This window comes from Manis javanica, chromosome 9 (assembly GCF_040802235.1).
Source record: "Manis javanica isolate MJ-LG chromosome 9, MJ_LKY, whole genome shotgun sequence".
NCBI lineage: Eukaryota > Metazoa > Chordata > Mammalia > Pholidota > Manidae > Manis > Manis javanica.
In genome coordinates this window covers 31,819,996-31,836,615 of record NC_133164.1, presented here as the reverse complement: position 1 = coordinate 31,836,615, position 16,620 = coordinate 31,819,996, and the positions used below count along the sequence as shown (strand labels likewise).

Here is a 16,620-nt window from a genome sequence, read left to right as displayed (position 1 = left end):
TCACGCCAGCAGGCTCCGCCCCTCGCGCTCGTCGTGAGGCTCGTGAGGCTGCGTTGATTTAAATTTGGAGCCTCGTTGCTCTGCGCGGAATGTGAAGCGAGGACCTGCTAATTCGAATGTACTACGCGACGTTGATGCGATTGGCCGGTTCGCGGACAGCGGTGCGATGCGATTGGCAGTGGCCTTCAAGGCCCGTGCCCTGGTTGGCCTCAGACATCGCGGAAGCGAGGAGTTAAAGAATCTATGCCTGTTCGGGGAGCTGTCCTGGCCCCTCGGGAGCGCCCGGAATCGCGCTACTGGGGGCTTCCTTTTTATACACACCACTAGGTACGTTCTGTGTAGCTCTTGGCCTTTCTTCTTGTCCCAATTGGAGAGCTCACTTTTTCCAGCTCTAGACCTGCCTGCCTTGGGGTGAATGGGAGCAGCGAGGGTGTAGGAGAGGCAGAGACCGGCGCCAATAAAGTGATAGCATAGGGTTGGGGGTGACACCGGCGTGACTGTCCTCCTCTGCCCTTCACCGCAAGAAGCCGGCTGCACTTCACCCTTCCAAGAAGTGGATTTATTCTCAAATTACAGCCCACTTTGGAAGTAATCCTGTCTCGATTACTTCCCTGGCGGTCTTAAGCCAAAGGAGGATGTTTGAGGAGGGGCAGCCAAAGGCGGTTAATTTCGTAGCCCTAATCAGGCATACTTATGTGACGGGGGCTAATGTGTAAGAAAAGCACCCGTGCACAAGCTTTCTCGTCTCGTATTTGCTTGCTATAAATAGTTGTTTAGCAACTGCAATGTGATAGGGAATTTCTGGGATATACGAAGGATGTTCAAAGTGTTAGAAGACTTGGGATAATGAACAAAAAACCTATAGGTGTAAGTCCTTTAGCCGGAAGGGTTTTGTGCATATTGTAACATGTAGTTGCCTCGAAGGCAGAGCCACTCATATGTAGTTATCTGCTTCTTACAAGTGCTTTAACTTCTCTGATCTTGTGATTCTGCAGAATGATATCACTAACACAGTACTCTCTAACTTTCAAGGTTATTTCAAGGATCACTTGAGAAAAATGTTAGATTTTTAATTTTCTTTTTGTGAAATAAATGTTTATTGAATACATTTCAGTTGTCAAAATGAATGTCAGAGGAACTTAGTCGTTCTGTTACACATACTTCTGATTTCTTTTTAGTTTTCTCTCTGTGCTATGGGAGATGTCAGAGAATCAAATACGCAAATAACACCGGAAACTCCAGGAAGAGTCCCTGTTTTGAATCCTTTCGAAAGTCCTGGTGATTATTCTAATCTCCATGAACAAACTCTCTCCAGTCCTTCTGTTTTTAAATCAACAAAATTACCAGTAAGTTATTCTTGACTCGTGTTTACAAGTAATTTTAAGTGTAAACGACTTTACAAGGTAAGGGGAAATTGATCATGGAGCATAATCTGGATTTTTTTTCTAACTGCAGTGTTCATTACAATGTAGTGGTTGAGCTAAAAATAAGTTCGCTGGAAAATTTTTTTTAATTTGCATTTCTATTTTTTTATTCAATGGATTGCATGTTGGCTTCCTGCAGCTGTGAGTGTAGCTAGACACTCTGGTTAGTGATACATCTGCTAATACCATTAGAGAAGAAGTTATGTTATCTAACTATTCTCACTTGTCGAGCAAACATTATTTGGATGCTGCCATGTGTCATCCAGTGCTGGGTATGGAGATTACACTGTGAACAAGTCATGGTCATTAGACACAAACGCTCAAGGAGCTTATACTTTAATGTAGGTGTCAGCAAACGTTTTCCATCAAGGGCCAGGAAGTAAATAGTGTAGGTTTTGCAAGTCATCTGGTTGCTGTTACAGATATTCACCTCTGCCTTGTATCACAGAAGCAGTCATAAGCAATATGTAAATAACGTGGCAATGTTCCAATAAAGCTATATTTATGAGCAGTGGGTTTTGAATTTCATGCAGTTTTCACATCTCATGAAACATTAATATTTTGGTGGGTTTTTTTCCCAACCATTCTTAGCTTGCAGATTGTATCAAGGAACCAACCTCTATTCTAATGGAATAGACACAACTAACTTAGCAACTTCAAAGGAATATGATGTGTGCTGCAATTTTAGTGAAACAAAAGAGTGATATCAAAGGGGAAGCACTCTTTTGGAGGTTAGGGAAGACTTCATCACTTTAGCTTATTTTTACTGTTATTTGCCACACTGGAGAAGCTCTTTTGAAGTGTGTTGTTTTACCTAGTAAATTACCTACAAAAACTGCCAACTGGGTGGCTGTTTATGCTACACTTTCATAGCAGTTTAAACAAAGAGCAGGTACACACTGGAGAAAAGTTAGTTTATTTTGGCTCATTATCTGACCTCGTGATTTTTAATTAAACTGTATTAAATTTTAGATGTAAAAAAATCTGTTGGTCTTAAAAGTAATGCAATGGTTGCAACTAAATCCTCAAAGTCAGAATGTATGGCATCTTGGGTTTTTAACCCTGAATTTGTAAAAAATACTTTGCAAATTATAGATTAGGATTTGGATAATTTTGGTTCAGTTAGCAGTTGAATACAGAAAGGTAGCACTGATTACCATTCATAATTATTTTAAGGCTCAATTATTTCATGTGCTCTTGCAGGCACTTTTGTAGTGGGACTGTTTAATTTTAGTTCTTTCTTAGTGAAAGTAAAGGTCTTTGCAAGCTCTAATAGGAGATACTTTTACATGAGGGATGTTGCATTACTGATGAGTACTAATTGTAGAATGCCTTTATTATTCCACTGTAATTTTTCTATTATGAAATTTAAAAAAATCATCCAGATGGAAGATTTGGATATTTTTTAAAAGATACAGTCCAGTCAGTCGATGTAGTGTGATTTGTTATCATTTGCCACTTAATTTAGTAGTAAAGTCCATTTTTAAAATATGAGCTTTAAAATACTGTTATATTACAAACATCCACATTATTTTTGAAGCTGACATTGCTTAGCATTTTGATGAACTATTTTAGTTTGTTTTAACTCATAAGCTCACTTTCTTTTGTTAAGACTCCAGGGAAATTTAGATGGTCTATTGATCAACTAGCTGTAATAAATCCTGTAGAAATAGACCCAGAAGACATTCATCGTCAAGCTTTATACTTAAGTCATTCTCGGTAAGTTTTCTTTTCTTGCACCTAAGTGATATAACATTCTCTCAAATGAAGTGAGAAAATTGAATATTTTTATATGTAATGATATCAGGGAGGAAAAATTTTGACACAGATTTATTGTATCTCAATGAGCAGTGAGTTCAAGGAACTACATTCAGAAAGCTTCTGTTGCTAAGTTACAAAATTGGGTAGGAGTCTTTTTCGTTAGAGATAACCTTCTCCTTCTATTTACTTATGGGATAAGTCTCCCTCCCCAGCACTTGACAGAGGGAAGAACATTTTGAAATTTGTACCTTTCTGCATGACTGTGGCTTCTGCCATTGAATTTTTGTATTTTGGTGTGTGGTGGAGTAAAGCAAATGCAGAGTCATTGCCATGTACATTTGGGGAAGCCTAAATCCCCTTACCAAGTTAAGATTCATTGAATGGAAGAGTATCCATTAGCAATAGAGAGAGATTTTCTAGATACCATCCAACTTTGACATAGGACACTTAAGGGATCTGAATTACGTTGTCTTGAATTCAGCCTACTAATGAGAACAGCCCTAACTTATTTGTTGATATACTGTATAGGTTTCCAAGCACTAATGTGCTTCAGACTTGTCCTGATTAATGATGCCTAATGTAGTGAGAACATGCATTTCTTTGGCAGAACGTACTTAGTTTTGTATTACATACTGCAATAATCTGTAATTAATTATTACAAATAACAATATTTGTAAATTATAGGTAGCAGTATTCGTTAATGGTTTGAGGGACTCTTGTTGATGTCCGTTTTATGGTCTGATTTTTATATATATATTTGAAAAAATAGAATACTGGTATTTTTTTAATTTTCTGTCCCAAGGCACATGTGCTGTCAGTTCAATATAATAATCATTTACCCTTTAGCTTAAGAATTTAGTCACACAAAAATGTTGAGATGTTACTGCAAATATTTGTCTGGCTTTTCTACCCCTTCCTGTCCATCCAAATAAATTAATGTCCATCCAAATTGTTGTAGAAAGGAAATAGAATGGGATACAGCATGAAAGGATTTTAACTTAAATCTTCATAATACCTTTGAAACAGAGGGTAAAAAGAATATCTAGAAGTAAATGAGTCACAAATGAGACACATTTTTTGTTTCACCCAAAAACTGCACACTTTATTATTTTGCTAGGTCAGTATATTCAGCCGTGGACAACGATTATCTGTCAGTCTAAGGGTACTTACTGAGCACTAGGAGGAACACTGAAGGAGTATGAGGTATTATTCCTGACCTCTATAGTCAAAATTACAGTTAACAAAGTTGTGACATAACATTTCTGTACTTACTAACAAATGAGGTATTCTTTGGGTAGATTCCTGCAAAGAATCTTGGTGTATTTCAGTAGATAAATTTGTAATATAAAGGAGGGGAAAAGAGTGGAAAAATACCCTCATTTTAACTTAAATTTGTTAATGTAAATGAATGGTAATGGCTTTAACTAGACGTAGTGAGTATATTCTCAACAAAACATGTTGCATCATTCTTAGAAACAAGCAGTGGCTTCCAATGTCTCTTCTTTTCTAATCTGAGTTCCCTATTTCAGTGCTTCCTACCTTTTTTATACCATGCTACACATAGAAAATAACTGTAAGGTGTACTGGTATAAACAAATGAGTCTGTTGATACAGGTGAACAATTCTGAAACAGCCCACCACTCCCACCCCAAGAATCCATTCAGGGCATCCCTGTAACCTGTATGCATTATGCCAGTGTTCTGTTATATACTCATCAGGATATTGTACGCTATATGACTTCTTAGAACCTTTCATGATCTGGCTGACTTACAATATTTGGCCAAACTGATTTTCACTGCTTCCAACAATCAGGGACTTTCAGGTTCTTAAAGTCCCTCTGATGAAGCAGCAAAAGTTTTCTGAATGAGGTAGTCCTAGATCAGAGTTTATTAATATGATATGCTATTATTATTATTATGCACTGTCATTTGACCTGGTTACATCCATGAGTTACCCTCAAAATGACTGTTACTCAATCTGTAGATACGTGAATTATCAATGTAGTCTATTTTCTCATAATTTCCTTACTTGAAAAATTCACTTGATTTTACTTTCTAAAATGTGTGCATTCTTATATAAGCTTTGGTCAGCCGCAAATATATACATGAAAAATTTTAAGAGAAAATAAATTGTTGTTAAAAAAAGTTTCTGAATAATATACTGACAGAATGCAAATATTCTTTCCTGGAACATGAAAAAGTGGTCCTACAAGGCTAACTGCTGAGTCCTTGGCAGGTGTATGTTTTGTGCTTGGGACCCGACATTTTATGTTAAATCTTATAGCTGATACACTTGTGTTGCTGTAATTGCATATTATATCAAAATGAGAAAAAAAAGAATTCGTTTGGACAAAAGTTTATATTGTCAATATTTCATTTCATTAAATTATTTATTCATTTTTTTATTCAATTAGTTTTTTTGCCTATTCAGAACTATAAGGATGATAGTTTCTTTTCCTCTATTTCAGAGTAAGAGTTGATTCCCAAATTATGGCCATGATAAATTTGTTATAATTGAAGACAAAGGGTTTGAACAATTTTAGATTTCTGTGGAATAAAATGCTTCTTAATTTGTGGTGATTAAAGGACAAAGTTTATTCAAATTACTTTATGTTGTTAGTAACTTTTAAATTATATCAGTGTAAGCCTTTTAAAAGAAAATATTCCATTCTGACTGTGAATGGAAAAGAGGGAGGTGAGCCTAACTGCACAATGTCAAATATCTAAATACGGTCATTTACTAAATGTGATAAAATACCAATTTTTCTTTAAAATGAGCTTAACATTTGCCCATTTTCAACAGAAGGAAATTATTTTTTTGAAAGGTTATTATTTTTAATGTTCAATCAGCTGAAGTAATGGCATTGTTATTTTTCTTCTTTATCTCTGTATAGAATAGATAAAGATGTGGAAGACAAAAGACAAAAAGCCATTGAAGAGGTAACTTAAAACTGTTGCTGATCACTATGCCAGTTAAGCATCAAATCTGCATGCACATCACCTCTTTTAGGAAGATTTCTTTCAAATCCTTTATTGCCCTAACCTCCCCCCAACCTGCCTGGTCTCCAGCTGTGTGAAGAGCCCCTCTTGCTCTCCTAAGACCAGTGTTCTTCAGCTACCCCAGGGCCTGTCAGAGTGCTTAGATATTATTGTAATGATCAGTTTAGTGCTTCTCTCTCTTGGACTGAATTCTTTTTTTGGCCAATATTGTGCTTCATTCATCCTTTCATTCCCAGGGCGTAGCACAGTTTGTCTGCCTTGTGACTTCAGAATATCGTTTAGCACAAAGTTCTGTTTCAAGTTGGAGTTTATGTAAAGGAAATTGAATATTTTTAGCCTGTGAGAATCTGAATTAGCATCAGTAATGGATTATCGTTTGTTGTCATTAATACTTTGGATTTGTGAGATCTAAAATGAGATCTGTAATATATTTCATGAAATAAAATGTCTTACTGTAAAATGGAAAAAGTGTACCACAAACTTAGGGCTTTTTTTTTAATAAAATGAAGTTTTTCCCTTTTTGTTTCTTTGTTTGCTGCACTCCTAGAGTGCAAATGAGGGTTGTCTATTTAGTTATTTCTGTAGAAAATCTTTATGTCATGGCAACATTATTTTTCCTTCTTCCCATGCCGGCCCTTATACCCACGTTTCTTTCTTAGATATTTAGTTCTACTCTACCCAAAAAGACTTCAGCTGTGGCACGTTCAGAGATTAGGTGATGCTCTGGCCCCTCCTGCACTTAATTTTCTAGTGTTGATGTTGTTCCCTTGTTGTCGCCTTTCAGATAGAGCCTGTTTCTTCAAAAACAGTTTCATATACCTTACCCCTGCTGAACATTATCTACTTCTGTATCTAGTAACTTAAAATTTTTCCTTTGGATCCAATCACTTAACTCCTTTCCAGCTGAGCATTCTCAGATTCTTTCCCATTTCCTAACATTTTGGAAAATCTACTTTCTCTTTAGAATCTTCAACTTTAAAAGGAAATTCACCAGAAAAATTAAGAATATAAAGTCTGAGGTGAAGATTAGGGTCAATATATTAGCAACAAAATAATTGACTGAAATATTTTTTTCATGTATGTGTACATATTTGAAAATAGACTAAATACATGCACATAGTAGAAACAAAGCAAAAAGATCAAACTGCAAAGAAAAAATAGAAAATGAAAATTTAGAGTCTCCTGTTCTCCCATCCCACTTTCTAAAAGTAACTACTGTAATATTTATACTTCCAAATTAATTTCATGTATATAAATAGCACATGCCCTTTAAATATTTTACACAAATAGGATCAGCATTCTTATACTGTCTTGCACCTTGCTTTTTTTTGCCTAATAGTATTTCTTAGATTTTTTTGATTATCAGTACATACAGATTTTTAGTGATAGTATAGTAATCCATTGTGAATATATCATAACCTAACCCAGCCCCTATTGATAAATGTTTATATTGTATTTAGTGTTTTTCTATCACAAATAATGCTGCAGTGAACATACTTGTTCATCTGTGTGATTGAAATGGGCTTTGCTAAGTTAGAGGCTTTTATGTTTTTAGTTCAGGTAAATTTTACCATATTGCCCAAAAGGTTACCAGTTTTTACTCCTGGCTACACTATGATACTTCCTGTTTTCTCTTATCTACAATGCTGGTTATGCTCAAACTTCTTAATTTGTGCTACTTTTACTACTTTAAACATTTCATCTTGTTATTTGGATTTATCTTTCATTTTCTGTAAACTTTTACAGTGCTTCGTAAATTTATGGATTCTTTTTTTTTTCTGGGAATTGTCTTTATCTATACACTCTCACCTATTTTTTTTACATTTTTTTCCTCAGGTATTCTTAGATAGTTTGGTCAAGGAAATTAGTTCTTTGCCACACATATAGCAAAATAGAAACAAAATACTTTGAATTGTCCCCAAAACAGAGAGAGGGAAAGGAAAGATACTATATTAAGCCTAATTGTATATTTGGAATGAAAGAGGGAAAATGTATCCAAGTGCTTTACCTCCATGTGAATATACTGGCCCATGGTGTATTGGTAAGTGGTTAACTCCTGGCCCTCTGGTTGTGGGAAGAGTATGATTTATAGTAATGGCTGATGCCCATAATGCAAATACTCCAGCCATAGCCACTTTCAAGCTACTGATGTGACATCCCTAAATGGGAAAAGAAGCTCAGCGGCACACCGTTATATGTGGGAGTGCCACCATACAGATACAGAAGACAGAATTAACCTCAAGAGCATAGATACTGGTAAATGTAGTAAAATAGACTGATGATTTTGAGTATTTATTAATTTTATTTTTAATACAGTTTACTTATTCAAGTTTATGTAATTTTAATATTGGCTTCAAGGACTGAAGCACAAAATACCTGAAAATGTAGGAATTAGCTCTGGAGAGCCAACGAAACTGGCCCCAGCACACCATTCATTCTTGCTTAGATGTATACATATATCTCCATTTATTTTTCCCTCTTCATCCTCCCTTCTATCATTCCTCCCTAAAAAAAAACTGGGAGAGAAATTCAAAATATTTTTCTCTTATGATTAATATCCTTAGCTTACTTTGCAAATTTTAAATTTAAGCACTTGATTTAAAGTATTAAGATTTCTCTTTTAAGTATAACTATGAAGTAAGTATAGAATGTGTTTGATGGTTATTTGAAAATAACACAGCTACTCTATTGTATTTTGGGAGAAATATATACCTAATTGTATGACTTTTATTTTCCTAGTTTTTTACTAAAGATGTAATCGTACCTTCTCCTTGGACTGACCATGAAGGGAAACAGCTTGCAGAGTATCATTCCAGTAAATGTGAGTGTACTAAAAAATCATATGATTAAAAATCATAGAATCATAAAAAAGTGAATGGAAAGCAACATTTAATAAAGTGTCAGTTTATCTGCTTTGGTAAGGAGCTTGCTACAAATTAAATTTCTGGATACTAGAGGATTTAACTATTTAAGGGTTAGGATTAAAAAATTGACTAACATGTCCTGAATTATTTTGGCCATTCTATTCTGAATTTCACTTTTTCTTCATTACCATTGTCAGTTATAATGATAGTTGTAGAGGATCTATAGATGTAGAAATAGTTGATACAAACAAAGAGCTGAGTTGTTAAATGATTTTTTGCCATCATTCTGAAGGTTAATTTTTTTAAGTGAAAACCTTAAGTTGCTTTGCTCTTTTCTAATTTGCTGATTTCATATAAAGGCAGAGGAGGGATGGATACTTGACCTCTAGGACATTGTAATACAGCTGATTATCTTCAAAATTAATAAAGAACTTGAAGGGCAAGCCACTAATCTTTTAAATGTTTTTCTACCTCCAGGAAATGGTTATCTTTATTTGCTCTTGCTGTCCTTTGGGTCATGAGCAGTGTTCAGATATCCCTCATTTCATTAGAATTGCCCACTCTTCTATGTAGCATACATTATTTATGCTCTCAGGATAAGAGAGAATATTTGTTTTATACTTTATCAGAAACCCAACAGTAGTAGGTAAAATGGATTGAGCACTTTCCATATGCCAGGACAGTGCTAAGTGCTTTCAGTAATTCATGTAATAGCCCATAAGAGGTAGGTGCTATTATTGGCCCCACTTTATAGGTAGGAAGACCTAGTTTGGGGAAGGCTAGAGCATTAGCTCATGATTACAGAGATAAAAGTGGTAGAACCTGGATTCAAAACTAGGCATTCTTGGTTTAGAGTGAATTCTCAGCCATTACAAACTAAAGGTTGTGTGCTATAGTACAGGGAGACTTGTTCATCTGTGTGTCCAGGTTATAAACTTGATGCTATCAGCCAGTAGGGATGAGCTTGATCAAATTATTCAATCTCTTTAGACCTCAGGTTTTTCTTTGTAAAATAAAGAAGTTGTTTATTAATACCTCTCCCAGTTTAAATTCTATTTCCAAGGTGACATTTTTATAGATACTGTCTTTTTTCCTACAGAATTCTTTAATGTTGTGTTTTTGAGCAGTTAAATTAACTTATGTGATCCTTTTTATAAGATAGTTTCGTATTCCAAGTATCCTGTTTTAGTGAAAGTGACGTAGGATCAGAAAGATGCTGAAAACCAAGCCCGTGATGACAGCACAGTGGTTGATAGGGTGGGCTCCAGGGCCACCTGTTCAATGTGGTGCTGAGAAACAATTGTCCATGGGTCTCATTAAGTAAGGAGTGGTATGATAGGTTTTGTCTTTTCAACAGTATTTTTGTATTGTGAACAATGCAATTGGAAGGTAGAGATGCTGTGTCACTCTGGAGCAGAGGGTAGGTTTTGACTCCCTCTGGATCAGGTTTGCTTGCAGCTTATAAAAGAACAGGATTTTCCAAGCTCAGGGCTCCCCCCTCAGCTGTGACAAAGATCTACTATGTGTGTCACATCCACCTGGGCTGTTTCATGTCACCTCCTTGGGACTTAGGGGTCAGAGAGAACTGATGTGAACATGAAGTTCATGCAGCTGCTGTGCAGGAAAGAATGAAGTCCTCTGTCTCTGTCCCAGAAGCCTCATGTCTTCAGCCAGCATCCACGGAACATTGACACACTAATTTGTCAGCTTACAAGTAGGGCAAAATCTCAGAGCTTTCACAGTTCTTGATACATGGTAGCTTCTAGTCAAATGTGGCTATTTAAATTTAAATAAATCAGAATTAAAAATTTCACTCCCTAGTCATGCTATTCACATTTCATGTGCAGTGACCAAACTAGTGGTGACTATATCGGCTAGCACAGATAGAGAACACCTCCATTATCACAGGAAAAGTTATTTTGGGCCTTGCTCCTTTACTGTAGAGGTTGGCAACATTTTATCTGTAAAAGACCAAAAATTAAATATTTTAGGTTTGACAGTTGACACAGTCTCTGTTGCAAATATTCAGCTCGACTGCTGTCCATGAAAGTGACCACTGCTGATTCATAATGAATAAGCGTGGGGCTGTTAAAGTAGAACTTTATTTGCAAAATTAGGCAACAAGCCAAATTTGTCCCATGGGCTATATTGTGTGGACCCTTACTTTACAGTAACATTGTCTGGGTTGAATCATTGCCTAATACAGTTTACTGGCTGTGTGACTTTGGGTGAGTTACCTAACTTTTCTGTGCCTTACTGTCCTTATCTGTGAAATGGTGGTTATTGTGAAGATCAAATGAGATAATACCTCTATGATCATGTACCTTGCACATGGGAAATGCTCAATATTATTTATCTGAACATTAAAAAGGAAATGACAAGTTGGGGCAAAAATGGTTTTGTTTATACATATTGGCTTATACTGTTAACTTTTACTATCAATAGCATTTATGTAGCAGGGTGCTTCAATGAATATCCACATGTTTTTATTTATGGACTTGAGTGAAAATTTCTTTGGAATATATAGGCCAAGACTTCCCAAGTCACAGGCAGTTTGTTTAGCCAACTTACAGTGCAGTGCTCACCACCGTCCAGGATGATTGCACAGGCTACCCGACTACCAGCTGTGCCTGGGGTTCCTGTGTCCCCTGCACAGGATACCTGGCCACCAGTAGCGCCTGGGGTTCCCATGTCCCCTGCACAGGCCACCTGGCCACCAGCAGCACCTGGGGCGCCCATGTCCACACGTCCCTGCTAAGATTTGGCATTATCCATCTTTCAAATTGTTGCCTTTCTAATGGATTGTTTGACATTTTAAATGATTTTTGTGATTTTCATTTCTTCATATACTAGTGACCTTGTAAATTTCCTTGTAAAATTTATTTATAATTCATGGGTCATATTCCTATTGGAGTTGCTGTCTTTTTTCCTGTTAATTTCTAAGATACCTTGTATAATGTAGTTATGTTGGTTTTAAACATTTCAAATACCATCGCCTATTCTATCATATACATGTTTTTGTTTTTCATGTCTTTGGTTGCATAGAAATGCTTATTTTGGTGGTATCAAATACATCAGTTTGTTTCTCACTTGACTATGGTCTTAAACTTCTGTAAGCAATGCCTCTGGGGAAAACAACCAAGAGAACACTTGCATTAGAGCCAAAAAATGTTTTCTGAGCATGCTGCTGTAGGTGTCTGATCTAAGGAGGTCAGGGAAGGCATGTGGCCAAAAGATACAGTTTAAGCTGAGATTTGGTTAGCTGGTCTCACAAATGTGGGAGAAAAGTCAGAAAAAAAAATACAAGAAATACCTAGAGGTGAGAGAGAGAAAATAGAATATTTTAAGTATTTAAATAAACAGTGTTTAGTTGGAGACAAGCATGCTAGAGAAAGAGACACATTTTGAAGGGCTCTCTACAGCATTCAGGTGTTAGGCAGCCTAAAGACCAAGGACATTACAGGGTTTTGCCAGAGGAGTGCCTTGATTACATTTGCCTCACAGAAGGTGAAATACAGCAAAGATGACTTTTAAATCTTGAATTTCATTTTTATTTTTTACCCATTCTGATAGTATTTAACAGGAGACTTTAATTCATCAGCTCTCCACCCACTTACTCATAAACCCGTTTATTTATTAAGGTTTATTAGGTTGCTAGTCTTTATGCTGTCATCTTAGGCTTTGGGGGTGGGTTTTGTCTCCGTGCTTTTTCTTTCCTTTTATTTTGCTTATATTAGTCATTTTATCCTTGTGTTGTAGTTTTTCTGTCTGGTTATTTTCAAGTTATGAAGCTTAGTATCTAGTCATTAACTGTCAATTAAAAAAAAATTATTTACAGCCATATTTTCACTCCTGTTGTAAAAAAAACTGAGCATGTTTTTATTTATCAAATTCTAGGTTTTGTCAAAATGATCTAGCATTTTAATTCAGACAACTTATCTAAACCCATTTTGCAAAAGTGACACACGATCTGTTTGAGGAAATGAGGATGGCTGGTATCCTGAGCCTTTTACAACTGATATCATGGAGTGCAACCATGCTTTCCCTAAAAAGTGTTACTTGGTGCCTCCTTATTTTCTATGGTAATTCTTCACGTTTTATCTTTGTGCTCCCTTGAAGGTAAAAAAAAAACTTAACAGAAAAATGCCAAATTGTACACTTGCTTATGCAGACATTTATTTTTAAATTGTAAAATAAAATTTCCACTGTGTTCATTTTTTTTTTTTTACTCTAGGAAAAAAGTAACCCTATAGTAAATGAAGAATATAAAATGTCACATTTTTCACTAAAACTGTTTTACAGGCATTAACATAAATAATGAATCTCCAGTTGGAAGGAGGCTGACCATCCATTCTGAGAAAAGCAATGGTGAGTGTGAATATAATCTGAAGAGCAATGTGTTCCACACTAAGCTAGATTTGCTTTTAAATTCAGTTCATGTGACAGCACTTTACTGTGAAATTGAAATGATTTACTTTTTATGAATGAGCTATATAAGAGCTGACTTAAACAATTAGAATAGATACATGCAGCCATGTCTTAGAAATTGCAATAGTGTGTTGTTTTCTTGTTTAAAATATGTGAATTGATTTCTGGTTTTGAAAAGCATTTTTTTTTAATTTGTTAATATTTGGAAATCTGTTCCTAAATATAGGGTGGTACCTCTTTTCATTTCAAGTGCCAGCAGTACAACGAGGAATTAACTTTTATCATTAAGAGGTTAATAGCAGTGCTGGCAAGTGTGAGAAACCACTTATAGAAAGGTAGCGTGTTATTTAATGGAATGCATAAATAAAGTAATTCAGTTTGGCTGGTATATCATGGGGAAATGGTTGATTGGGAAGCACATGCTAAATTGCATGTTATATACTTGCATCGATTTATACATGTTTGTATTTATTTATCTGCCTGCTTCCAGCTGCTTGTCAGACATTGCTGTCTCTTCCTGTGGATTTTAATTTAGAAAATGTATTAGGTAAGTATTGTACTTCCTCAAACCTTTAATAACTTAAATAAAAGGCTTTGTTTTGATAGCTTTTTATAAATGGAAATATGTTTCTTTCTAAAGAAGTGGGGAAACCATTCTGAAATTTCTTTTTCTTTAACATAGCCTAAATTAGCCTTTTTCTCATAATGAACTTTACTATAGATATGAACTATTCATGGACACATCTCATTGGTATTACCTATACTAATAATGAAGCAATCAAAAAGAAGGAATAATTTCTAATTTCAAACATCACATATGCAGTTAAACTTTGCCCTCTTTTTGAAAAAAATTCAAATATGTAGTACATTCTGGTTTTAAAAAAAATAAGTTAACTCAGGTATAATTGCCCTTCAGAATGATTACCTTTGCCTTTTATTCTGTTAACATTAAATATAGGTGACTATTTTAGAGCTGATGAATTTGCAGATCAATCTCCAGGAAACCTCAGTTCTTCATCCCTCAGAAGAAAGCTATTTTTAGATGGCAATGGAAGTATCTCTGACTCCTTACCTCCAGCTTCTCCGAGAAGCCCTCAGAGTGGTACTCGAGCATCACTTGAGGTTTTTTATTCAATAGATTTATCCCCTGTACGGTGTAGGAGCCCTGTGCAGACTCCAAGTTCGGTAAGTATTCTAAAAGTGGCTGGTTAGTTTGCTATAGATATACTTGGGCCTTGATGCTCACATTGCACAGCAGAGGGATAATTGCCTCTTGGGTTTTATATTTCATGAAGATTAAACTAGTTCACATTTTGTCATTAGTCAGGAATGTTTTTGGTCAGATTCTCCGATTTTGTATTTAGTGTGGTATATGGGATAACTACATTTCTCATGCGTCTCAAGGAATTTCAATGTAAGTTATTAACTAAATTATGTTAAGATTTTCAGTAAAATACGACTGGATTGGGATTAATGGGCTAACTTAATTAAAAAATTTCTCGTAAAACAGCTGTTTAGCATGAAATAGAATGGTTTGTTTAAACAGTGTATTTATATTTTATTTTATTTATTTATTTATTTTTATTCTGCAAATGTCTATTTTAATGATTAGCAGCATATATACTTCTTCTGAGGGTTAATTTTCTTACTAGTTAACTCCAACTTCCAAACTGTGTCCTCTGACAGCAGAAATTCACAATTCTGAATTAGTCCAGAAGGAGCACAAACGCACCTGGAAACAATTAAGCACCAAGGCCATTTGAGGAGTGCAGGTGTTCTGGAAAGCAGAAAACTTCTATTCTCAAACCAGCTGAAGATCCTGATTAATTGACTTGATTTTTTTTTTTTGAGAGGGCATCTCTCATATTTATTGATCAAATAGTTGTTAACAACAATAAAATTCTGTATAGGGGGGTCAATGCTCAATGCACAGTCATTAATCCATCTCAAGCCTAGTTCTCTTCAGTCTCCAATCTTCTGAAGCATAACAAACAAGTTCTTACATGGTGAACGAATTCTTAAATAGTGAATAAGATCTTACATGGTGAACAGTACAAGGGCATTCATCACAGAAACGTTCGGTTTTGATCACGCATTATGAACTATAAACAATCAGGTCAAATATGAATATTCTTTTGATTTTTATACTTGATTTATATGTGGATCCCACATTTCTCCCTTTATTATTATTTTTATTTTTAATAAACTGCTGAAGTGGTAGGTAGATGCAAGATAAAGGTAGAAAACATAGTTTAGTGTTGTAAGAGAGCAATTGTAGATGATCAGGTGTGTGCCTGTAGACTATGTGCTAATCCGAGCTAGACAAGGGCAATAAAACATCCATGGATGCAGAAGCTTTCTCTCAACACAGGGTGGGGTGAGGTTCTAAGCTTCACCACTGTTTTTCCCCAATTTCTCACCTGATGGCCCCCCTGCAACTGTGCCTGTCTTAGGTTGTTCCTCCCTTGAGGAATCTTACCCGTCTCTGGCTAACCAGTCATCTTCCGGGGCCATACAGGGAAATGTAAAGTTGGTAAGTGAGAGAGAAGCCATATTGTTTGAAAAGGTTAGCTTTTTACTTCTTTGCAGATTTATGCCCTGTGGCTTCTATGCCCAGCACTTGTCTCGAGGTATCTTTACCACCTGGAGGAATTATGATACTCGGTAAATTCGATATGAGGCACAAATTCTATTTAAGGGTTGTAATTAGGAAGGAAGAAGAAAAGCTATAGAGGTAGCATACGGAAGAAAACATGGGAGGATTGATTATTTCTTTGACATATCTTCTTGTAGAGTACCTTAAGTATGTATAGGTTTTAAACTACTAACTAACTTGCACACACATTAACATAATAGGAATACGGTGACATAAAGCAAGTCTATAATTACTATCCATCTCCAATGAAGCCAAGAAAACCATTTAGGCACCCTAGGCATTTGTGAAAATTAGTCTATGATATGATGGATATTGTCCAACTGTACTTGAACAGTCTGAGATAAGTCAGACAAATTAAAGCAACCCATTTCTGGGATCTGTTCACATCCCATATGTTCTTTTAACCATAGATAGTCTATAGTCGTAAGATTTTGGACCGCTACAACTTGCACCCCTCCCAACTCCTGATTGAGTTCCAACAGTACAGA

At 35.7% G+C, this 16,620-nt stretch overlaps 1 protein-coding gene across 4 annotated transcripts in view; it reads left to right on the top strand.

The window, feature by feature from the left end:
* The first annotated feature begins 191 nt into the window (after window positions 1-191).
* BORA (BORA aurora kinase A activator) overlaps window positions 192-16,620 on the top strand; it is a 40,112-nt gene continuing 23,683 nt past the window's right edge. For 2 of the 4 annotated variants that reach the window (XM_073212527.1, XM_073212526.1), the window contains exons 1-8: window positions 192-327; window positions 1,179-1,346; window positions 3,037-3,143; window positions 6,079-6,124; window positions 8,924-9,005; window positions 13,351-13,416; window positions 13,967-14,023; window positions 14,435-14,661. In XM_073212527.1, the coding sequence (XP_073068628.1) occupies window positions 1,194-1,346; window positions 3,037-3,143; window positions 6,079-6,124; window positions 8,924-9,005; window positions 13,351-13,416; window positions 13,967-14,023; window positions 14,435-14,661 (738 nt within the window). In that variant the 5' untranslated portion in view covers window positions 192-327; window positions 1,179-1,193. Of the gene's footprint in view, window positions 328-1,178; window positions 1,347-3,036; window positions 3,144-4,302; window positions 4,389-6,078; window positions 6,125-8,923; window positions 9,006-13,350; window positions 13,417-13,966; window positions 14,024-14,434; window positions 14,662-16,620 lie in introns of those variants that run through there. The other 2 variants (XM_073212528.1, XM_073212529.1) reach the window with 2 other exon arrangements.